This window comes from Salmo trutta, chromosome 9 (assembly GCF_901001165.1).
Source record: "Salmo trutta chromosome 9, fSalTru1.1, whole genome shotgun sequence".
NCBI lineage: Eukaryota > Metazoa > Chordata > Actinopteri > Salmoniformes > Salmonidae > Salmo > Salmo trutta.
The window spans coordinates 19,242,731-19,267,476 of record NC_042965.1 but is presented as its reverse complement, the minus strand read 5'-3'; the positions used below and the strand labels follow the sequence as shown (position 1 = coordinate 19,267,476).

The 24,746-nt window shown below is 49.3% G+C and overlaps 1 protein-coding gene across 11 annotated transcripts in view; it reads left to right on the top strand.

The window, feature by feature from the left end:
• The window catches only part of LOC115200117 (AP2-associated protein kinase 1), a 65,515-nt gene that overhangs the window by 12,378 nt on the left and 28,391 nt on the right, over window positions 1-24,746 (top strand). For all 11 annotated transcript variants that reach the window (XM_029762865.1, XM_029762866.1, XM_029762870.1 and 8 more), the window contains exons 2-12: window positions 11,898-12,016; window positions 13,597-13,705; window positions 13,833-13,975; window positions 14,188-14,309; window positions 14,474-14,555; window positions 14,720-14,852; window positions 16,563-16,666; window positions 17,258-17,337; window positions 17,435-17,589; window positions 17,999-18,171; window positions 19,530-19,723. In XM_029762865.1, coding sequence (XP_029618725.1) covers window positions 11,898-12,016; window positions 13,597-13,705; window positions 13,833-13,975; window positions 14,188-14,309; window positions 14,474-14,555; window positions 14,720-14,852; window positions 16,563-16,666; window positions 17,258-17,337; window positions 17,435-17,589; window positions 17,999-18,171; window positions 19,530-19,723 — 1,414 coding nt within the window. The remainder of the gene's footprint in view (window positions 1-11,897; window positions 12,017-13,596; window positions 13,706-13,832; window positions 13,976-14,187; window positions 14,310-14,473; window positions 14,556-14,719; window positions 14,853-16,562; window positions 16,667-17,257; window positions 17,338-17,434; window positions 17,590-17,998; window positions 18,172-19,529; window positions 19,724-24,746) is intronic.

The following is a 24,746-nucleotide window of genomic DNA, read 5'->3' as shown; positions in this document are numbered from 1 at the left end:
TTTGAACTTGTTCATATGAGAGCCTATTTTTTAAAAACTTCTCAATGCAGTCAATCATAAATAAGCAGCATGGGGTATCTTTCAGCCCATCTTCCTCATTCTGTCTTTAATACTTAATTAGTCACCATAGGACTAAGTATTATGGTGCGGGTATGATGAATAGAAAATACAGAAGGGAGTTGATTTTAGCCTGACCCATGGGTCATACATTTACCAATACCATGTGTACGTATGTAGAATACCATTCTACTGAGTGTATGTACTATTCACACAAAGCCTCATTGGACAGCAGCAGCACCTACTGAACTGAAGGCTGTGGTGGAAAGCCTCAGATGATCAAACACACTGATCACGTGGAGGGTGCTGTCCTTGGCTTAGTGATACGAGGCAAGCTGGATGACTCAGCCCAGGGCATGGCTCAGCGCAAACAACAACACATGGCATTCTGGCCTGGGAGAGCACTGGGCTGGCTACCCACAGGCCTCTCTGAGCAGCTGCAGCAGCCTCCTCTAGTAGGACTGACTGTTTGTGTCTGTCCGAGTGAGTAATAAAGATGGAGGCCTGTGTCCGAATGCCCATACTTGTGTCCTAAATAGTAGGCTGTTTGAGTATGTGAAAATAGGAAGTGTTATAGTATGTGCATTTTTTAAAAATCTATTGTGGTTTAAATGCCAGGATGTTGTCATTTCGGGCTTTTCATCTAGTAGAATTCGCTGCACACTTTTCAGGAATTTAAAATGTATTGGAAGAGGGGTATGCGTGTTTTGATAGCTAGATCTCTTCGAGTGAACAACTTGCAAGATAGTGAAGCTTCTGCAGTGGTCTTCAAATGGAAGTCACTTTTGTTCTCATTAAAATGATCACAACTATTTTAATTTTAACGTTACTTCTTTGAAAACAGATCTGCTGCCTGCCATGCCTTTAGTAAAGCTAGCTACATGCTTTAGTAGGACTCGAAGTTGCGTTAACGAGCATCAGCCATAGACTCCCAGTCATTGTGTGATCTTCTAGCATGCTAGTAGAGACCCATATAATTAGTCATTGCGCTAATATTAGTTTAACGTCCTTCATACTGGACACAGAGACATGAAAATGGTATCCATGAGTTCATCTGACTCTGGGGAAGTAGATAAAGGGCCTCATTGCCAACATCCAGAAGTATCCTTTACATTAATTCATTTTCTACTGTTTTTTTTGTGAAGTCCTTTTGTAAAACCCAAGTGGATTTCAGTTTTCTCATCAAAAAGTGTTTCTTGTTTGTAATAAATAAATAAAAATTGATACCGGTACATCTACTGTTGGTGTGTTTTACTTTCAACATTTCAACATAAAAAAATTCACTAGCATGTCTGAGGTATCTTGTTGCAGGTGCATGGTTAAGCAATAAAGCCAGAGGGGGGTGTGGTCTATGACCAATATACCACGGCTAAGGGACAACGCAACGCGGAGTGCCATATACCACAAACCCCCGAAGTGCCTTATTGGTATTATAAACTGGTTACCAACGTAATTAGAGCAGTAAAAATACATGTTTTGTCATACCCGTGGTATACGGTCTGGTATACCACGGCTGTCAGCCAATCAGCATTCAGAGATCGAACCACACAGTTTATAAATTGAAACAAAAAAGAAACCCGCACACTGCTCTTGCTAGTATCACTTTTTTATTGAAGCTTACGTGTTGGCCTCTTGGCCTTCGTCAGAGATTTTTGCTCTACTAAACTAAATAAGCCATCTTTTGATATAATAATTGATTATATTTCAATAGCACTTTTCATAATTTCAAAAGCAAACAAACAAGCAATACATTATGAGTAGCAGAGCTATAGTTGGCTAGTTTAACCAATATAGGCCAAGTCTGAGTGCATGCATCCTCCAAAGATGGAGAGGGACAGTTCCTGGCTTGATCAGAGGAAGGTGATTAGGGAGATGGTTGATGAAGATTGACTCTGGTAACGATCTTGTAGAGGGCTGCTCTGGGAACCAGAGTTTGTAGCCACTGGACTTCTCCTTCACAATGTATGGCACCCACTTGGGTGATGCCTCATTAGCTCTGGGCGCCAGTAAGCTCACCACACACAGTTCAGAGTAGTAGCCAGTCATCCTCATTATGAGCCCCCTGCTTCAGCACTGCATTCCTCCACTGCGTCTCCCATTCCTCTCAAGCTTCTGGTGACTCTTCAGTTCATACATGCGTGGCCTATGGTACACTCAAGATTACTCAAAATACTTAATTCCAAATGCTAGGTACTTGGCTAATGTTAGCCCAAAACAACAACATGAAAGGTCACTGGGTGGGGCTACAAACGATCTTGTCCACTTCATATGAAACCATAACTGCTAAATAGTATGTGTACTACACACTATGCTGTTTAACTTAGCAGGCAAGCCAGATTGTGTACATGACCAGAGACTTTCTGCAGGGTTGAAAGGCTTTAGCTGTGATAGCAGTAGAAATAGACAAGGAAGCAGTTGTCCAATAAAATGCTCTCAAATTTGATTTGGACCTTGCTTGTTTTACAGACTGCAGGTGCTCTGCATTCACATACACAGCCATCTCCCAGTTTGTATTCTGCTCAGAGCATGAAGGCCCCTTTTTTAAAGAATAATCTACAAGATTCATGAGTACAGACAAGCCTGTTTGTTGTCTGGTGCAGGGTGAGGAGCCACTGTGAAGTGTCTGTGTTTATGGTGCTTGTGTTTTGATGCAGAAGATTGGACTCAACGGAGGGGATGTCTGCCATTTTGCGGGCTCCTAACCAATTGTGCTATTTTGTGTGTTTTTTCTGCATTATTTGTAAATTATTTTGTACATGTTTCTGCCGCTGTCTCTTATGACTGAAAAGAGCTTCTGTATATCAGAAATGCGATTACTCACCTCGAACTGCACAAATGTTTTTCTTTAAAGAGGGACGCAAATTAATTACTCCAGACACCCGACCAGGCCCAAATCCCCGTCATTGGCTGAAGAGAAGACTCAGATGCAGGTCCGGGTGCCTTGTGAGAATTCGTTGGCGAGTGGGTAACCCGCCTCTACCATCCGTCCTATTGGCTAATGTGCAATCATTGGAGAATAAACTGGATTAGCTCCGTTCAAGACTATCCTACCAATGGGACATTAACTGTAATGTCTTATGTATCAGGAATCGTAGCTGAACGACGACATGGATAATATACAGTTGGCTGGTTTTTCCGTGCATTGGCAAGACAGAACAGCTGCCTCCGGTAAGACAAGGGGTTGCAGTCTATTTGCCAATAACAGCTGGTGTGCAAAATCAAATATTAAGGAAGTCTTGAGGTTTTGCTCACCTGAAGTAAAGTATCTCATGATAAGCTGTGGACCACATTTATCTACTAAGAGAGTTCTCATCTACATTATTCGTAGCCGTCTATTTACCACCACAAACCAATGCTGGCACTAAGACCGCGCTCAACGAGCTGCATAAAGCCATAAGCAAACAAGAAAATGCTCATCCAGAGGTGGTGCTCCTAGTGGCCGGGGACTTTAATGCAGGGACACTTGAATCCGTTTTACCTAATTTCTACCAACAAGATGGAAAAAAACTCTACACCACCTGTACTCCACACACAGAGATGCATACAAAGCTCTCCCTCGCCCACCATTTGGCAAATCTGACCATAATTATTTTCTTTTGATTCCTGCTTACAATCAAACACTAAAGCAGGAAGTACCATTGACTCGCTCAATACGGAAGTGATCAGATGGCGCAGATGTTAACCTGTTGGGGCTAGGGGGCAGTATTTGCACGGCCGGATAAAAAACGTACCCGATTTAATCTGGTTATTACTCCTGCCCAGTAACTAGAATATGCATATAATTATTGGCTTTGGATAGAAAACACCCTAAAGTTTCTAAAACTGTTTGAATGGTGTCTGTGAGTATAACAGAACTCATTTGGCAGGCCAAAACCTGAGAAGATTCCTTACAGGAAGTGGCCTGTCTGACCATTTCTTGCCCTCCTTGATCATCTCTAACAAAAACAGGGGATCTCTGGCATGACGTGACACTTCCTACGGCTCCCATCGGCTCTCAGAACCCGGGAAAAAGCTGAATGACGTAATTCAAGGCCCAGGCTGAAACACACTAGCGCGTTTGGCAAGTGCTCTATCAGAGGGCCATCAGACTGAGGCTCGTGCATGAGGGGATAGCATGCTTTTACTTTCACTCTCTTTGTAATAAAAAACGATTTCCCGGTCGGAATATTATCGCTTTTTTACGAGAAAAATGGCATAAAAATTGATTTTAATCAGCGGTTGACATGCTTCGAAGTACGGTAATGGAATATTTAGACATTTTTTTGTCACGAAATGCGTCGTGCTCGTAACCCTTATTTACCCTTTCGGATAGTGTCTTGAACGCACGAACAAAACGCCGCTATTTCGATATAACAATGGATTATTTGGGACCAAACCAACATTTGTTATTGAAGTAGAAGTCCTGGGAGTGCATTCTGACGAAGACAGCAAAGGTAATAACATTTTTCTTATAGTAAATCGGACTTTGGTCAGGGCTAAACTTGCTGGGTGTCTAAATAGCTAGCCCTGTGATGCCGGGCTATCTACTTAGAATATTGCAAAATGTGCTTTCCCCGAAAAGCTATTTTAAAATCGGACATATCGAGTGCATAGAGGAGTTCTGTATCTATAATTCTTAAAATAATTATGTTTTTTGTGAACGTTTATCGTGAGTAATTTAGTAAATTCACCGGAAGTGTTCAGTGGGAATGCTAGTCACCTGCTAATGTAAAAAGCTGTTTTTTGATATAAATATGAACTTGATTGAACAGACATGCATGTATTGTATAACATAATGTCCTAAGATTGTCATCTGATGAAGATCATCAAAGGTTAGTGCTGCATTTAGCTGTGGTTTGGGTTTATGTGACATTATATGCTAGCTTGAAAAATGGGTGTCTATTTCTGGCTGGGTACTCTGCTGACATAATCTGTTTTGCTTTCGTTGTAAAGCCTTTTTGAAATCGGACAGTGTGGTTAGATTAACGAGAGTCTTGTCTTTAAAATGGTGTAAAATAGTCATATGTTTGAGAAATTGAAGTAATAGCATTTCTAAGGTATTTGAATAACGCGCCACGGGATTCAACTGGCTGTTGAGTAGGTGGGACGCAAGCGTCAGGACTGTTTTGCTTCCACAGACTGGAATATGTTCCAGGACTCATCCAATGGCATTGAGGAGTATACCACATCAGTCACTGGCTTCATCAATAACTGCATTGATGACGTTGTCCACACAGTGACCGTACGCACAGTTGAAGTCGGAAGTTTACATACACCTTAGCCAAATACATTTAAACTCAGTTTTTCACAATTCCTGACATTTAGTCCTCGTAAAGATTCCCTGTTTTAGGTCAGTTAGGATCACCACTTTATTTTAAGAATGTAAAATGTCAGAATAATAGTGGAGAGAATGATTGATTTATTTCAGCTTTTATTTCTTTCATCACATTCCCAGTGGGTCAGAAGTTACATACACTCAGCGGTCTTGCTCAGCGGTCTTGCTCAGCGGTCTTGCTCAGCGGTCTTTCATGTTATGTCGTATTTGGTAGCATTGCCTTTAAATTCTTAACTTAGGTCAAAAGTTTCGGCTTACCATCCACAAGCTTCCCACAATAAGTTGGGTGAATTTTGTCCCATTCCTCCTGACAGAGCTGGTGTAACTGAGTCAGGTTTGAAGGCCTCCTTGCTCGCACACGGTTTTTCAGTTCTGCCCTCAAGTTCTCTGTAGGATTGAGGTCAGGGCTTCGTGATGGCCACTCCAATACCTTGACTTTGTTGTCCTTAAGCCATTTTGCCACAACTTTGGAAGTATGTTTGGGGTCATTGTCCATTTGGAAGACCCATTTGCGACCAAGCTTTAACTTCCTGACTGATGTCTTGAGATGTTGCTTTGATATAGCCACGTAATTTTCCATCCTCATGATGCCATCTATTTTGTGAAGTGCACCAGTCCCTCCTGCAGCAAAGCACCCCCACAACATGATGCTGCCACCCCCGTGCTTCACGGTTGGAATGGTGTTCTTCGGCTTGCAAGCCTCCCCCTTTTTCCTCCAAACATAACAATGGTCATTATGGCCAAACAGTTCTACTTTTGTTTCATCAGACCAGAGGACATTTTTCCAAAAAGTATGGTCTTTGTCCCCATGTGCAGTTGCAAACTGTAGTCTGGCTTTTTTATGGCAGTTTTGGAGCAGTGACTGCTTCCTTGCTCAGCGGTCTTTCAGGTTATGTCGATATAGGACAAATTTTACTGTGGATATAGATACTTTTGTACCAGTTTCCTCCAGCATCTTCACAAGGTCCTTTGCTGTTATTCTGGGATTGATTTGCACTTTTCGCACCAAAGTACGTTCATCTCTAGGAGACAGAACACGTCTCCTTCCTGAGCGGTATGACGGCTGCGTGGTCCCATGGTGTTTATTCTTCCGTACTATTGTTTGTACAGATGAACGTGGTACCTTCAGGCGTTTGTAAATTGCTCCCAAGGATTAACCGGACTTTTGGAGGTCGACAATTTTTTTTCTGAGGTCTTGGCTGATTTTCTTTTGATTTTCCCATGATGTCAAGCAAAGAGGCAATGAGTTTGAAGGCAGACCTTGAAATTCATCCACAGGTACACCTCCAATTGACTCAAATTATGTAAATTTGCCTATCAGAAGCTTCTAAAGCCATGCCATAATTTTCTGGAATTTTCTAAGCTATTTAACGGCACAGTCAACTTAGTGTATGTTAACTTCTGACCCACCGGAATTGTGATTAAGTGAAATAATCTGTCTGTAAACAATTGTTGGAAAAATTACTTGTCATGCACAAAGTAGTTGTCCTAACCGATTTGCCAAAACTATAGTTTGTTAACAAGACATTTGTGGAGTGGTTGAATAATGAGTTTTAAGTATGTAAACGTCCGACTTCAACTGTACATACCCCAACCAGAAACCATGGATTACAGGCAACAGCCACGCTGAGCTAAACTGTAGGGCTGCCGCTTTCAAGGAGCGGGACTTTATCCCGGACGCTTATAAGAAATACCGCTATCCCCAAACAGTCAAAGCGCCAATACAGGACTAAGACTGAATCCTACTACACTGGCTCTGATGTTCGTCGGATGTCGCAGGGCTTGCAAACTATTGTGGACTACAAAGGGAAGCCCAGCCGCGAGCTGTCCGGTGACACAAGCCTACCAGACACGCTAAATTACTTCTATGCACACTTCGATGCAAGTAACACTGAAGCGTGTATGAGAGCACCAGCTGTTCCGGACAACTGTGTGATCATGTTCGCCATAGCCAATGTGAGTAAGACTTTTAAACAGCTCCACATACACAAGGCCTCAGGGCCAGACAAATTACCAGGACGTGTACTCCAAGCATGCACTGACCAACTGGCAAGTGTCTTCACTGACATTTTCAACCTGTCCCTGACCGAGTCTGTAATACCTACATGTTTCAAGCAGACCACCATAGTCCCTATGCCCAAGAACACTAAGGTAACCTGCCTAAGTGACTAATGACCCGTAGCACTAATGTCTGTATCCATGAATTGCTTTGAAAGGCTGGTCATTGCTCACATCAACACCATCATCCCAGAAACCCTAGACCCACTCCAATTTGCATACTGCCACAACAGATCCACAGATGACACAATCTCAGTCTCACTCCACACTACCCTTTCCCACCTGGACAAAAGGAACACCTATGTGAGAATGCTGTTCATTGACTTCAGCTTAGCGTTCAACACCATCGTGCCCACAAAGCTCATCACTAGCTAACGACCCTGGGACTAAACACCTTCCTCTGCAATTGGATCCTGGACTTCCTGACGGACCGCCCCCAGGTGGTAAGGGTAGGCAAAAACACATCTGCCACGCTCATCCATAACACGGGTGCCCCTCGTGTGCATGCTTAGTCCCTACCTGTACTCCCTGTTCCATAACTGCGTGGCCAAGCACGACTCCAATACCATTAAGCGTGCCGACACTACAACTGTGGTAGGCCTGATCACTGGCAACGATGAGACAGCCTATAGGAAGGAGGTCAAAGTGTTGAAGTGTGGTGCCAGGACAATAACTTCTCCCTCAACGTGATCAAGACAAAGGAGGTGATTGTGCACTACAGGAAAAGGAGGGCTGAGCACGCCCACATTCTCATCAACGGGGTTGTAGTGGAGCTTCAAGTTCCTTGGTGTCCACATCAACAAACTATCATGGTCCAAACACACCAAGACAGTCGTGAAGAGGGCACGCCAATGACTATTCCCCCTCAGGAGACTGAAAAGATTTGGCATGGGTCCTCCAGATCCTCAAAGTTTTATACAGCTGCACCATCGAGAGCATGGTAACTGCTTGGCCTCTGACCGCAAGGCACTACAGAGGGTAGTGTGTACGGCCCAGTACATCACTGGGGCCAAGCTTCCTGCCATCCAGGACCTCTATACCTGGCGGTGTCAGAGGAAGGCCCTAAAAATTGCCAAAGCCTCCAGCCACCCTAGTCTCATAGACTGTTTTCTGTGCTACTGCACGGCAAGCGGTACCAGAGTGCCAAGTCTAGGTCCAAAAGGCTCCTAAACAACAGCTACTCCCAAGCCATAAGACCGCTGAACAGCTAATCAAATGTCTACCCGTACTATTCGCATTGACCCCCCCCCCCTCTTTACGCTGCTGCTACTCGCTGTTTATTATTCACTTTACCCCGACCTACATGCAGATCACCGACCATTTCGAATCCCACCGTACCTTCTCCACTATGCAGTCTGGTTTCTGAGCTGGTCATGGGTGCACCTCAGTCACACTCAAGGTCCTAAACGATATCAGAACCACCATCAATAAGAGACATTACTGTGCAGCCGTATTCATCGACCTGGCTATGGCTTTCGACTCTGTCAATCACAACATTCTTATTGGCAGTCTCAACAGCCTTGGTTTCTCAAATGATTGCCTCGCCTGGTTCACCAACTACTTCTCAGACAGAGTTCAGTATGTCAAATCGGAGGGCCTGTTGTCCGGACCTCTGGCAGTCTCTGTGGGGGTGCCACAGGGTTCAATTCTCGGGCCGACTCTCTTCTCTGTATACATCAATGATGTCGCTCTCGCTGCTAGTGATTCTTTGATCCACCTATACGCGGACGACACCATTCTGTATACCTCTGGCCCTTCTTTGGACACTGTGTTAACTAACCTCCAGATGAGCTTCAATACCATACAACTCTCCTTCCGTGGCCTCCAACTGCTCTTAAATGCTAGTAAAATTAAATGCATGCTCTTCAACCAATTGCTGCCCGCCTGTCCAGCATCACTACTCTGGACGGTTCTGACTTAGAATATGTGGATAACTACAAATACCTAGGTGTCTGGTTAAACTGTAAACTCTCCTTCCAGACTCACATTAAACATCTCCAATCCAAAATTAAATCTAGAATCGGCTTCCTATTTCGCAACAAAGCATGCTTCACTCATGCTGCCAAACACACCCTCGTAAAACTGACCATCCTACCGATCCTCGACTTCGGCGATGTCATTTACAAAATAGCCTCCAACACTACTCAACAAATTGGATGCAGTCTATCACAGTGCCATCCGTTTTGTCACCAAAGCCCCATATACTACCCACCACTGCGACCTGTATGCTCTTGTTGGCTGGCCCTCGCTTCATACTCGTCGCCAGCCCCACTGGCTCCAGGTCATCTACAAGTCTCTGCTTGGTAAAGCCCCGCCTTATCTCAGCTCACTGGTCACCATAGCAGCACCCACCCGTAGCACGCGCTCCAGCAGGTATATCTCACTGGTCACCCACAAAGCCAATTCTTCCTTTGGCCGCCTCTCCTTCCTGTTCTCTGCTGCCAATGACTGGAACGAACTGCAAAAATCTCTGAAGCTGGAGACGTTTTCCTCCCTCACTAGCTTTAAGCACCAGCTGTCAGAGCAGCTCACAGCTCACTGCACCTGTACATAGCTCATCTGTAAATAGCCCATCCAATCTACCTCATCCCCATACTGTATTTATTTACTTATCTTGCTCCTTTGCACCCCAGTATCTCTTCTTGCACATTCATCTTCTGCACATCCTACCATTCCAGTGTTTAATTGCTTAATTGTAATTACTTCGCCACGATGGCCTATTTATTGCCTTACCGCTCTTATCCTACCTCATTTGCACATGCTGTATATTTTTCTGCTGTATTATTGTATGTTTGTTTATTCCATGTGTAACTCTGTGTTGTTTTATCTGTCGAACTGCTATGCTTTATCTCGGCCCAGTTGCAAATGAGAACTTGTTCTCAACTGGCCTACCTGGTTAAATAAAGGTGAAATTAAATGTTTTAAATAAATGTACATATTACCTCAACTAACCTGTACCCCCTCACATTGACCCGGTACCCCTTGTATATAGCCTCGTTATTTTATTGTTACTCTTTTATTTTGTACATATTGTTTCTTAACCAGCAATGCAGTTTTAAGAAAAATAAGAATTAAGGTCTTGTAAGTAAGCGTTTCACTGTAAGGTCTGTTATATTCGGCATAAATAAAATTTGATTTGAGAACTACTAATAGGATGTCAATTTCTCATTCACATTAGTGAAACTTGATCCTGGGCCATATCTGCTTCTGCTTTGATCAGAACCCTCCAGCTCAGCCAGTGGAGGCTGTGGGCCAGCCAGATGCAGGCCAGCCTGGGAGGTGCTGAGCCTAGTGCAGCAGCCCAGCAGAGCTCTCAACCAACTCCTCAGAGCATTAGCTCACCTTCTACTAGCCTGTAATCAGACAAATCCTACCCATATCTTACAGCGCTGTGCTGCAATAACACTGTAGAGCCACCAGTCCTTCAAAACACCATATCTTCATCACCAACATAATACACAACTGTTTTTTCTCTTTGAACAATGTGAGATAATTCTAGCTAAAATACATGCTCAGTATGTTTGGTTCCAGACAGTGCTTCTGCTGAACCCTGCCCTTTGGTGTTGTTCTTTATGTAGGCAGAGCCAGCCCCCTCACTGTTTGAATGGTGTGTAGATGAAAGAGACCAGTGTTGTATCACAGCAAGCCAGCACTGCCTCCTGGGTCACCAGAAACAAATAGTGTGCACAGCCAGCCACACAATCACTCATGATTTTGTGTGTCTGCATATGTCTGAATTAGCAGGCAAGAGGGAGAGAAATGGAGAGACCCAGACAAAAGGGCTGTTTTGGAGCCGTGCCGACTGCCAATGTGTCAGCACAATGTGCCTCGTAGTCGGATAGTCGGATGATGGACTCTCACACTCCACCTTCTCCAGTCACAGTGCGGCAGCTCCGCTACCTGCAGTCTTCCTCTGATTCTCATCTCTACTGCTGACTCACCAATGCTATGTTGAGCCTTCCTTTACCACAGCTTCATCCACCCCTCCGACTGAACACAGATTTCACAGCATTTCTTCCCAGCTAGCTCTGCCACTGTTGATCTGGGGTCATACAGTGTGTGTTTATACCAGAACTTTGTATGACAGAGAGGATGAATGTTGCCAGGGTTGTGTGGTGTGCTGCTATCATGATGAGGTAATGGACAGATTGAAGGAGGCCTGCTCTGCTCTGCACACAGTCAGCCACTCGGCATTATCAGCAGCTTTGACTCATCCAGGCTGACTGACCATGACTCGAGGCTAATTTAGTCACTGTTCCTGATATTTGTCGAAGCAAAGCACGTCATTTAGCCGTTTGTCTTGAGGGGAAACCAGTGTCACGAAACAAGCATTTGTGTCGCTCCATATTTAGCTGGTCTCTTGTGTTTATTGTATTCTTACTGTTAGGTTAGCTGACAACGCAGTTGGTCTCAGTGGTGACCTGTGCCACTCAGTCACAGGTCAATGCTGAAATCTTTCTCTCTTTAGGAGGCTTTGCCATTGTGTTCCTGGTGCGGACCCACCAGGGGGTCCGCTGTGCCCTGAAGAGAATGTACGTCAACAACGAGCACGACCTGCATATCTGCAAGCTCGAGATCCAGATCATGGTGAGAACCGGCTCTGGGCTGGAGTTCTGCTCAGTCTGTCACCAAGTCTACCTTATAATGCACAGGCTCTCTCAGACAAATGGGCTTCACAAAGGGGGCAAATCACGATGCCACTGCTGTAGTGAAGCTGATGTAGAACCACACAGATGAAACTACACAAATTAAAGAATAGGATTGTGTTTCTATTCTGGAAGAGGTGATATGGGAAAGAGTTGCTGACTATGGATATGAGAGGGAGGGAGCAGAAGGGTGGGTAGTAACTGAGTCATACAGTCTTCACTCCGTTAGAGCCTGCTGCTGAATATGTTGAGTTGGAAATCATGCAGATAAACTCCCTCAACCCCTTGGGCCTCAGTTCCCTAACGGGACAACCAGCCCCTGCAGCCACACCCTGGGGGGCATAATTGGTACAGGATGGCTATCATTATTGGGTCATTCCACGAAATGGGTGCCTTTTGCGTCCCTTTGATATTTTAAGTAGCAATTATGCACCAATATTGAATTTTAAAAGCCTGTCATATTAAATTAAGTGCACTATAATATAGACCACATGAAGAATTCAATACATCAGATTTGTTTTATGTGAATAATGGCTTGCTAAAGTGCCAAAATTCAGCATTTTGACATGTCCCTCCATCAACACTGTCACTTCTAGGAAGATTTCAACTCACTTAATCCCAAAATGTCTCCAAGTTTCACCATTGTAAAGGCCTATTTATTTTTCTGCTTTGACAGTCATTTCTGAAGGTTATTATTGCTATTAATGTGATTGGTGATGCATTTACGTCTGTCCCTCATTTTACGGCCAACCCTATTATGCAAACAATTTATTCCTTTAAAATAATGGACCATTCCACCATGTTAAATGATTCACAGCAGGTGACATTGTTTGGGGCCTCTGAACCGCAAGGTGGAAAAGGAAGTAAGTCTTGTGTATAATTCCTAATTTTATGAACACCATGTGGTCCCGTGCTCTTCACCACATGAGGAGTAATGGCCGATCTTCTCCTAAAACCTAAACTGTGTTATCGTCAACCCTGTTAGAGGCCCAACGGTAACTTTATCCATTTGATATTATATGGGAGTTTATTTGTACAAGGGATACTTGATCAATGAGAACATTTGGGATTTATCTCAAACATGCTTTTAAATAATATTTAAGCAGTTACATAAGTGTCCGTAACAGGTTTGACAGACGGTGTGGTACAACTGCAGATAAAATGCTCTTAGTTTATAGGATTTTAATACCTGAGACTGGAAAATCTGTTTTTCCATACACTCAACATATCCTCCATGCAATTGAAATGCTGAAAGAAGAGATATTTTAAAGTGAATTTCTTAAGTTTGCATGTCCAAAAGGCACCCATTTTGTGGAACAACCCTATTACTGCCAGCCTTTTGGCAGATCCTCATAGTCAGCAAGCAGAAGCAGAATACACTCAGGCAATCCAAAAAACAAACAAAGATCACCATTGTTATGGCAGCCTTTTTGGAACTTGAAAGCAAACCAGAGACCTATGAGGTTCTTTATATTCTTTGTAATCTTAACCAATTGTGTGTGTGTGTGTGTGCATGTACAGAGGGACCTTGTGGGCCACAGGAACATTGTGGGTTTCCTGGACTCCAGTATAACTGCAGTGGGAGCAGGAGATGTCTGGGAGGTCCTCATCCTCATGGACTTCTGTCGTGGTAATTCTGCCCCTCTTTCCTTATCAATCACTTTCGTAGTTTCATTAGTGTACAAACCTCATGCCATTACAGGAGCGCATCTACTTTGTTTCCAAACCCGTTGTAAGCCCTCCCTGGTTTGTTGCAGGTGGTCAGGTGGTGAACCAGATGAACCAGCGTCTGCAGACAGGCTTCACTGAGGCAGAGGTGCTGCAGATCTTCTGTGACACCTGCGAGGCTGTGGCCCGCCTCCACCAGTGCAAGACGCCAATCATCCATCGAGATCTCAAGGCACGAGCACCTAGCTTCACACACACACCCTCAGAGTCTACACCCTACTCACACTTGTCCTCTATCTGTTTGTCTTTAATACATGTCCTAGCTGCATATGTGTGTTGCAGCATGAGAGGTGAACCATGAAGTGTATAAATATGTTACCATTCAAAGAGCAACTCAGGAGTCACCTGTCTCAGGAGTCATCTGTGTGTCTATCTCCTCTGCAGGTGGAGAATATCCTGCTCCATGACCGGGGACACTACGTGCTGTGTGACTTTGGTAGCGCCACCAACCGCTTCCAGGACCCTCAGACAGAGGGCGTGCCACTGGTGGAGGAGGAAATCAAGAAGTGAGTGATTCTGAAGAGCTTCACCTCAACTGGAATACTGAACTCATGGGTGTGGTTTGATAGTTTGTCTAGTGAACCAACAAGTACAACAGGTTGGGGTGTTGTGGATTCACTGTGCCATTTGAAGTCCTTCCTAAATGAGTGTGCTCCCTCCCCATCTTAAGGTACACTACTCTGTCATACCGAGCCCCAGAGATGATCAACCTTTACAATGGCATGGTCATCACTACAAAGGCAGACATCTGGGTGAGTTGGCATACTGCTGAATCGCCATGAGAGATTATGACTGGTTTCTCTCCACTATAGCGTTATGTTGGCTTGATGTCAAGTACAGTGTAACTGACTTGCTGGGTTGCAAGTTTTTTGAGGTAATACAAGGTGTGCTGATGTCCACTGTGCTGTCTCTACAGGCTATGGGCTGCCTACTGTATAAACTGTGCTACTTCACCCTGCCGTTTGGGGAGAGCCAGGTGGCCATCTGTGACGGCAGCTTCACTATACCAGACAACTCCCGCTATTCCCCGGACATGCACTGCCTCATCAGTGAGTAGCCATCCTCCCTGTCAACTCCTACTGACTGGTCCATGCATTTGTATGTAAGAGAGTTGTCTTTCTGGCTCTGTCTTTCTCTCTGTGCCCCTTCTCGATTACACAGTGCAAGTCCTTTAGTCCACAGAGAGAAATATACAGTGCATTCGGAAAGTATTCAGACCCCCTGACTTTTTTCACATTTTGTGTCGTTATAGCCTTGTTCTAAAATTGATTTAAATAGTTTTTCTCCCCTCATCAATCTACACACAATAGCCCATAATGACAAAGCAAAAACAGATTTTTAGACATTTTTGCTCATTTATTCAAAATAAAAAACTCAGTACTTACTCAGTACTTTGTTGAATCACCTTTGGCAGCGATTACAGCCTCAAGACTTATTGGGTATATCGCTACAAGCCCGGCACACCTGTATTTGGGAGTTTCTCCCATTGTTCTCAGCAGATCCTCTCAAGCTTTGTCAAGTTGGATGGGGAGCGTCGCTGCACAGCTATTTTCAGAGATGTTCGATTGGGTTCAAGTCAGGGCTCTGGCTGGGCCACTCAAGGACATTCAGAGACTTGTCCCAAAACCACTCCTGCGTTGTCTTGACTGTGTGCTTAGGGTCATTGTCCGGTTGGAGGTGAATCTTCACCCCAGTCTGAGGTCCTGAGCGCTCTGGAGCAGGTTTTCATCAAGGATCTCTTTGTACTTTGCTCCTTTCATCTTTCCCTCGATTCTGACTAGTCTCTCAGTCAGTATGTTGCCACCACCATACTTCACCGTAGGGATGGTGCCAGGTTTCTTCCAGATGTGATGCTTCGCATTCAGGCCAAAGTGTTCATTCTTTGTTTCATCAGACCAGAGAATCTTGTTTCTCATGGTCAGAGTCCTTTAGGTACCTTTTGGCAAACTTTAAGCGGGCTGTAATGTGCTTTGTACTGAGTGGCGGCTTCTGTCTGGCCACTCTACCATAAAGGCCTGATTGGTGGAGTGCTGCAGAGATGGTTGTCCTTCTGGAAGGTTCTCCCATCTCCACGGAAGAACTCTGGAGCTCTGTCAGAGTGACCATCGGGTTCTTGGTCACCTCCCTGACCAAGGCCCTTCTCCTCCGATTGCTCAGTTTGGCTGGGCGGCCAGCTCTAGGAAGAGTCTTGGTGGTTCCAAACATCTTCCATTTAAGGGTGATGGAGGCCACTCTGTTCTTGGGGAGCTTCAATGCCGCAGAAATGTTTTGGTAGCCTTCCCCAGATCTGTGCCTCGACACAATCCTGTCTCGGAACTCATGGCTTGGTTTTTGCTCTGACATGCATGGACAACTGTGGGACCTTTATTTTGACAGGTGTGTGCCTTTCCAAATTATGTCGAATCAATTGAAGTTACTATATGTGGACTCCAATCACGTTGTAGAAACATCTTAAGGATGATCAATGGAAATAGGATGCACCTGAGCTCTATTTCGCGTCACATAGCAAAGGGTCTGAATACTAATATAAATAAAGTATTTCTGTTTTTATATTTAATAAATGTGCACATTTCTCTAAAAACCTGTTTTTGCTTTGTCATTATGGGTTATTGTGAGGAGATTGAGGGGGGGGGGTTATTTAATCAATTAATCAAGGCTGTAATGTAATAAAATGTGGAAAAAGTCAAAGGGTCTGAATACTTTCCGAATGCACTGTATCAGTATCATAATTACCAACCATGTTTTCTTCCATTCATCAGGATACATGCTGGAGCCTGACCCAGAGAAGAGACCAGATATCTACCAAGTGTCCTACTTCGCCTTCAAGCTGGCCCGTATCGAATGCCCCATCCAGAACATACATGTAAGTCACCTCACCATCAGTAATGACAACAGGACTAGAAAATCACCCCGGAGACAAAGGTTACAAACAAATAATTCAAAGGGCGAAAATGTAGAGGAACTTTTAACTTTATTTGAATTGTTACCTTGCCCTCCAAATGCCAGGTGTAATGTTATTTAATTTCAAATGTAAGAAGCTTCCACATTTTACTAAGAAGTTTTATTCATGTCTAATCTTTTTGGAAAACAACATAAGTCTAGTGAAAAATGCCAGAGGATGAGGGCGCAAGGAGCTTTGTGGTTGTTGCCAGTTGGCTGCCCTCTGTCCCCCAGGCCCCTTTGCTTTGCATTGATGGAGCAATGTCAGCACTCAATCTGACACAGCACATTTCAGACGTCATTCCCAGTGGACATTCAAGGCCGATTCATGGAATCTTTAACTGATCATGACATTGCTGCAGTCATGTCATGCAGAAGTTATAATGATAAAGGGTTCTTGTTGCCTCGCTGTGACAAAAGGAAAACCATTACACTAGAAATCTGAGTGAAGCTGATTGATTAAAATTGAGTAGTATTTCTAAGCATACTACTGAAACTCTTCTCACCTTCACAGGACTCTCCTATTCCTACAAAACTCCCTGAACCAATCAGAGCCAGCGAAGCTGTGGCCAAAAAGAGTCAATCCAAAGCCAGGTAAGTGAGGAGCATGAGGAACAGGGCTTTTTTTATAGTTACAGATGTGAAGCTCCGGCAAAGGATAATCTGGCCTGCCCTTCCTCTCCCCTCCCAGGCTCTCAGACCCTGTCCCCACAATGGAGACGTCCATCGCTCCCCGTTCACGCCCCAAAGCTGGAGGGGCCCAGTCCATAGGCATCCTGCCCATCCAGCCGGCCCTCACCCCACGCAAGAGACCCAACATGGCTGCAGGAGGGCCCCAGCCCATAGGTACGTATAAACTACCCTCTGTACTTGCTTTGTTTCTCAGTCAAAGCTTGAACCACAAGGACCTGATGATGTGGTGATCAGAGAGCTGAGGCCTGCTAGCAGGGGAAGTCTCTTATCTTGTAACAAAACACTCACCAAGATAGACATCCTGTATTGAGCTTGATGTATTGAACTGTTCCAAGTGTTTGGCTGACATAACATGGCCTTGTAATCCCAGTGGTTCAATTTGTCTGTCCGGACAAGGCTTTAATAGTCTATTAATGAGCCCTTGGTGACACCCGTAGTCTATCTGAGCCCTTCTGTCCATCTGCTTGTATAGAGACAGATAGTAGCTGCAAGCTTTTCTGTTTTAGTCAATTGTTATCAATGTCACCCTTACAAGACAAGCATCTTTTCCCCTGTACTACAGGTGTTTTAGGCACCGCCCAGCCTGCAGTTGCTGTCCAATTAGTCCAGCAGGCCACACCCCCACTGGCTCAGACCACCCCTTCGCAGCCCATGGCCACGCCCCAGCATCATCAGGGTCTCTTCATGAAGCAGCAGGCTGCAGCCTTCTTCAGCCCACAGCAGCAGCCCAACCACGTGAGCGTATTACCTTGTGTTTGGGCTTCTTAATATATCAGAGTATCTTTTTACCATTTGCCAATAATATATTAAGTCATTGTTTTTTATGCATATGTTTATTGCCTTCTAACTTATATTTCTTTGTGGAGGGCACTTTTAGCAGGACCTCTGAATGACCTTGTGGTTTTGAATGAAATTGAATCCAACTGAATAACTTTATTGACTTTCCAGGAACTCCCATCTGATCTCTTAATTCAAATACACTGACATGTCATGTTTAACAAAAGTCCAACTGCAAAAATGACAACTTTCATGAAAAACACAGGGAACAGATTAGTATTTACATATGGTGAACTTGTTTGCACTTGGCAGAGCAATAACTCATCCCAAACTGGGCAAAATGAGACAGTAGGAAGTGTTTCTCCCACCACAGGACCTGCACTTGACTGACTCTGAGCCCACGGTAACCCCCCTCCCCTCTGGCAGCCTACTGCCTTGTGGGACAGGGAGGGCTAACAGGCCCATCCCCTCTGGCAGCCTACTGGTCTGTGGGACAGGGAGGACTAACAGGCCTGCTGCCTTGTAGGACAGGGGCACTAACAGACCCATCCCCTCTGGCAGCCTGCTGGTCTGTGGGACAGGGAGGGCTAACAGGCCCATCCCCTCTGGCAGCCTGCTGGTCTGTGGGACAGGGAGGGCTAACAGGCCCATCCCCTCTGGCAGCCTACTGGTCTGTGGGACAGGGAGGACTAACAGGCCTGCTGCCTTGTGGGACAGGGAGGGCTAACAGGCCCATCCCCTCTGGCAGCCTGCTGGTCTGTGGGACAGGGAGGGCTAACAGGCCCATCCCCTCTGGCAGCCTGCTGGTCTGTGGGACAGGGAGGGCTAACAGGCCCATCCCCTCGGCAGCCTGCTGGTCTGTAGGACAGGGAGACTAACAGGCCCTGACTCGCTCTGTCTTGGGCCTTAGAATCTAGCTAATCACCTAACACTGAAGATAGCCATTTCATGCTTTGCATAGTGATCAAATAGAATCAAACCAAAAAGATAGGATTCAGGCATAGGATTTCCTTTCACTGTAGTTAAAATGTTTAAAGTTGTCATGAAACGTCTGTCACTGGAACCTGTCAACACTCAGTTCTGTCTCCTTTGGGATTTATTGTTCTAAATCCAATCTCTGTAAAAAATATGAATCAATAACAGATCATCCTGAAAACCATCCATTGGTATTTTGCCACTAATTAACCATGTCTTTTCACTAACCAATAGAATAGCTAATCAACTTAAATCAGCCTGTAATTTTCTTCCTTCTCTCACTGATATTGATATTTTCCTTATCTCCATATTAAACCCTTTCTCTCGCTCTCTCCTCCCAGCATCTGGCTCCTGGACGTGGGCTCCACAAGGTTGGCTCCCTGACGCCCCCCTCCTCCCCAAAGATGCCCCCCCGAGGCAGTCACAGACGCATCCTGAGCGACGTCACTCACAGTGCTGTGTTTGGGGTCCCAATCAGCAAGTCAACCCAGCTACTGCAGGCGGCTGCAGCAGAGGCCAGCCTCAACAAGTCCAAGTGAGCTGAATTAACCCATCTCAATGAACTGAGGAATCAACTGTCCATTCATTCCACACACGCACTGAGAGAGGGAGCGAGCGAGAGAGGGGGAGCGAGCGAGAGAGGGGGAGCGAGCGAGAGAGGGGGAGCGAGCGAGAGAGGGGGAGCGAGCGAGAGAGGGGGAGCGAGCGAGAGAGGGGGAGCGAGCGAGAGAGGGGGAGCGAGCGAGAGAGGGGGAGCGAGAGAGGGAGGGGGGGAGCGAGAGAGGGGGAGGGAGCGAGAGAGGGGGGGGGAGCGAGAGAGGGGGAGGGAGCGAGAGAGGGGGAGGTGAGCGAGAGAGGGGAAGGGAGCGAGAGAGGGGGATGGGAGCGACGAGAGGGGAGGTGAGCGAGAGAGCGGGGAGAGAGGAGAGTGGGAACTGAAGCGAGAGAGTGGGAGGGAGCGACGAGAGGGTGGGAGGGAGCGAGAGAGAGAGGGGGAGGGGGGAGGGAGCGGGGAGAGAGGGGGGGGGGAGGGAGCGAGAGAGGGGGGGGGGGGGGGGGGAGAGAGCGAGAGAGGGGGGGGGGGGGAGCGAGAGAGAGTGGGGGGGAGGGGAGCGAGATAGAGGGGGGGGGAGCGAGGAGAGGGGGGGGGGGGGAGCGAGAGAGGGGGGGGGGGGGGAGCGAGAGAGGGGGGGGGGGCGAGCGAGAGAGGGGGGGGGGAGAGCGAGGAGAGGGGGAGGAGCGAGAGGAGGGGGAGGAGCGAGAGAGGGGGAGGGAGCGAGCGAGGGGGGGGGAGCGAGAGAGGGGGAGGGAGCGAGCGAGGGGGAGGGAGCGAGAGAGGGGGAGGGAGCGAGAGAGGGGGAGGGAGCGAGGGAGAGGGGGAGGGAGGAGAGAGGGGGGGGGGGAGGAGAGGGGGGGGGGCGAGCGAGGGAGAGGGGGAGGGAGCGAGAGGAGGGGGAGGGAGCGAGAGAGGGGGGAGGAGGGAGAGGGGGGGGGAGCGAGAGAGGGGGAGGGAGCGAGCGGGGGGGGGGGGAGGGGGAGGGGGGAGCGAGCGGGGGGGGGGGAGCGGGGGGGAGCGGGAGGGGGGGGGGGGAGCGAGCGAGGAGGAGGGGGGGGGGGAGGCGAGCGAGAGGGGGGGGGGGAGCGAGGGAGAGGGGGGGGGGGGGAGTCCCCCGAGCGGAGGAGGGGGGGGGGGGACGCGATGCGCGAGGGAGGGAGGGACGAGAGAGCGAGAGAGGGAGGGAGCGAGCGGGGAGGGAGGGAATGGAGCGAGGGGGAGGAAGCGATGAGGGAGGGAGGGGAGGAGGGAGCGATGCTGGGCGGGGGAGCGAGCGGGCGGGAGCGAGGGGGATCGGAGCGCTCGAGGAGGAGGGAGGAGGGATCGCGAGTGCGAGAGGAGGAGGAGGGAGCGAGGGGGGGGGGGAGGGAATGCGAGCGGGAGGGAGGGGGGGGGGAGCGAAGCGGAAGGAGGGAGGCGCGGGCGGAGGGAGGGAAGAGGACGACGCGAAGGGGGGGAGCGAGCGGGAGGGAGGGGGGGAGCGAGCGGAAGGGGGAGCGAGCGAGCGGGAGGGAGGGGGGGAGCGAGCGGAAGGGGGGAGCAGACGCGAGGCGGCGAGGGAGGGGAGGGACGGCGAGGGGGAGGAGCCGAAGCGGCGAGGGGGGGGATCGATAGGGCGGAGCGGGGAGGGAGGGAGGGAGGGAGGGAGCAAGCGAGAGGGGGGGAGGGAGCAAGCGAGAGAGAGGGGGAGGGAGCAAGCGAGAGGGAGAGAGGGAGGGAGCAAGCGAGAGGGAGAGAGGGAGGGAGCAAGCGAGAGGAGAGAGGGAGGAAGCAAGCGAGAGGGAGGGAGGAAGCTAGCGAGAGGGAGGGAGGGAGCAAGCGAGAGGGAGGGAGGGAGCAAGCGAGAGGGAGGGAGGGAGGGAGCAAGCGAGAGGGAGGGAGGGAGGGAGCAAGCGAGAGGGAGGGAGGGAGGGAGCAAGCGAGAGGGAGAGAGGGAGGGAGGGAGCAAGCGAGAGAGAGAGAGAGGGAGGGAGCAAGCGAGAGGGAGAGAGAGAGGGAGGGAGCAAGCGAGAGGGAGAGAGGCTGCAAGTGAGAGGGAGGGAGGGAGCAAGCGAGAGGGAGAGAGGGAGGGAGCAAACGAGAGGGAGAGAGGGAGGGAGCAAGCGAGAGAGGGGGAGGGAGCAAGCGAGAGGGAGAGAGGGAGGGAGCAAGCGAGAGGGAGAGAGGGAGGGAGCAAGCGAGAGGGAGAGAGGGAGGAAGCAAGCGAGAGGGAGGGAGGAAGCTAGCGAGAGGGAGGGAGGGAGGGAGCAAGCGAGAGGGAGGGAGGGAGCAAGCGAGAGGGAGGGAGGGAGGGAGCAAGCGAGAGGGAGGGAGGGAGGGAGCAAGCGAGAGGGAGGGAGGGAGGGAGCAAGCGAGAGGGAGAGAGGGAGGGAGGGAGCAAGCGAGAGAGAGAGAGAGAGGGAGGGAGCAAGCGAGAGGGAGAGAGAGAGGGAGGGAGCAAGCGAGAGGGAGAGAGGCTGCAAGTGAGAGGGAGGGAGGGAGCAAGCGAGAGGGAGAGAGGGAGGGAGCAAACGAGAGGGAGAGAGGGAGGAGCAAGCGAGAGGGAGAGAGGGAGGGAGCAAGCGAGAGGGAGAGAGGGAGGGAGCAAGCGAGAGGGAGAGAGGGGAGGAAGCAAGCAAGCGAGAGGGAGAGAGGGAGGAAGCAAGCAAGCGAGAGGGAGAGAGGGAGGAAGCAAGCGAGAGGGAGGGAGGGAGGGAGGGAGCGGGAGGGAGGGAGGGAGGGAGCGAGAGCGAGCGGGAGGGAGGGAGGGAGGAAGCAGGAGGGAGGGAGGGAGGGAGGAAGCAAGTGAGAGGGAGAGAGGGAGGAAGCAAGTGAGAGGAAGCAAGTGAGAGGGAGAGAGGGAGCAAGCGAGAGGGAGGGAGCAAGCGAGAGGGAGGGAGGGAGGGAGCAAGCGAGAGAGAGAGGGAGGGAGCAAGCGAGAGAGAGAGGGAGGGAGCAAGCGAGAGAGAGAGGGAGGGAGCAAGCGAGAGAGAGAGGGAGGGAGCAAGCGAGAGAGAGAGGGAGGGAGCAAGCGAGAGGGAGAGAGGCTGCAAGTGAGAGGGAGAGAGGCTGCAAGTGAGAGGGAGGGAGGGAGCAAGCGAGAGGGAGGGAGGGAGCAAGCGAGAGGGAGAGAGGGAGGGAGCAAACGAGAGGGAGAGAGGGAGGGAGCAAGCGAGAGGGAGAGAGGGAGGGAGCAAGCGAGAGGGAGAGAGGGAGGGAGCAAGCGAGAGGGAGAGAGGGAGGGAGCAAGCGAGAGGGAGAGAGGGAGGAAGCAAGCGAGAGGGAGGGAGGAAGCAAGCAAGCGAGAGGGAGAGAGGGAGGAAGCAAGCGAGAGGGAGAGAGGGAGGAAGCAAGCGAGAGGGAGGGAGGGAGGGAGGAAGCAAGCAAGCGGGAGGGAGGGAGGAAGCAAGCAAGCGAGAGGGAGGGAGAGAGAAAGGGAGGAAGCAAGCGAGAGGGAGAGAGGGAGGAAGCAGGAGAGAGGGAGGAAGCGGGAGGGAGAGAGGGAGGGAGGGAGGAAGCGAGAGGGAGGGAGGGAGGGAGGGAGGAAGCAAGCGAGAGGGAGGGAGGGAGGGAGCAAGCTGGAGGGAGGGAGGGAGGGAGGAAGCAAGCGAGAGGGAGGAGGGAGGGTGGGAGGAAGCGAGTGAGAGGGAGGGAGGGAGGGAGGAAGCAAGCGGGAGGGAGGAAGCAAGCAAGCGAGAGGGAGGGAGAGAGAGAGGGAGGAAGCAAGCGAGAGGGAGAGAGGGAGGAAGCAGGAGAGAGGGAGGAAGCGGGAGGGAGGGAGGGAGGGAGGAAGCAAGCGAGAGGGAGGGAGGGAGGAAGCATGAGGGAAGGAGGGAGGGAGGAAGCAAGCAAGCGAGAGGGAGGGAGGGAGGAAGCAAGCGAGAGGGAGGGAGGGAGGGAGCAAGCGGGAGGGAGGGAGGGAGTTAGGAAGCAAGCGAGAGGGAGGACGGAGGGTGGGAGGAAGTGAGTGAGAGGGAGGGAGGGAGGAAGCGAGTGAGGGGGAGGGAGGGAGGGAGGAAGCAAGTGAGAGGGAGGGAGGGAAGAAGCAAGTGAGAGGGAGGGAGAGAGGGAGGGAGGAAGCAAGCTAGAGGGAGGGAGGGAGGGAGGAAGCAAGCTAGAGGGAGAGAGGGGAGGAAGCAAGCTAGAGGGAGGGAGCGAGCGAGAGAGAGAGAGAGAGGGAGGGAAGCGAGCGAGAGGGAGGAAGCAAGCAAGCGAGAGGGAGGGAGGAAGCAAGCGAGAGGGAGGAAGCAAGCAAGCGAGAGGGAGGAAGCAAGCGAGAGGGAGCAAGCGAGAGGGAGGAAGCAAGCTAGAGGGAGGAAGCAAGCGAGAGAGAGAGAGAGGGAGGAAGCAAGCGAGAGGGAGGAAGCAAGCGAGAGGGAGGAAGCAAGCGAGAGGGAGAGAGGGAGGAAGCAAGCGAGAGGGAGGAAGCAGGAGGCAGGGAGGGAGGAAGCAGGAGGCAGGGAGGGAGGAAGAGAGAGGGAGGGAGGGAGGAAGAGAGAGAGAGGGAGGGAGGAAGCGGGAGGGAGGAAGCAAGCGAGAGGGAGGGAGGGAGGAAGCAGGAGGGAGGGAGGGAGAGAGAGAGAGAGGGAGGAAGCAAGCGAGATGGAGGGAGGGAGGGAGGGAGGGAGGAAGCAAGCGAGAGGGAGGGAGGAAGCAAGCGAGAGGGAGAGAGAGAGGGAGGAAGCAAGTAAGAGGGAGAGAGAGAGAGAGAGGGAGGAAGCAAGCTAGAGGGAGGGAGCGAGCAAGCGAGAGGGAGGGAGGGAGGGAGGGAGGGAAGAAGCAAGCGAGAGGGAGGGAGAGCGGGAGGGAGGAAGCAAGCTGGAGGGAGGGAGGGAGGAAGCAAGCTAGAGGGAGAGAGAGGGAGGAAGTAAGCTAGAGGGAGGGAGGGAGGGAGGGAGAGGGAGAGGGAGAGAGAGCAATAGGGAGAGAGAACCCTTTAAACACTCCCTTTTATTTACATTTAAGTCATTTAGCAGACGCTCTTATCCAGAGCGACTTACAAATTGGTGCATTCACCTATAAT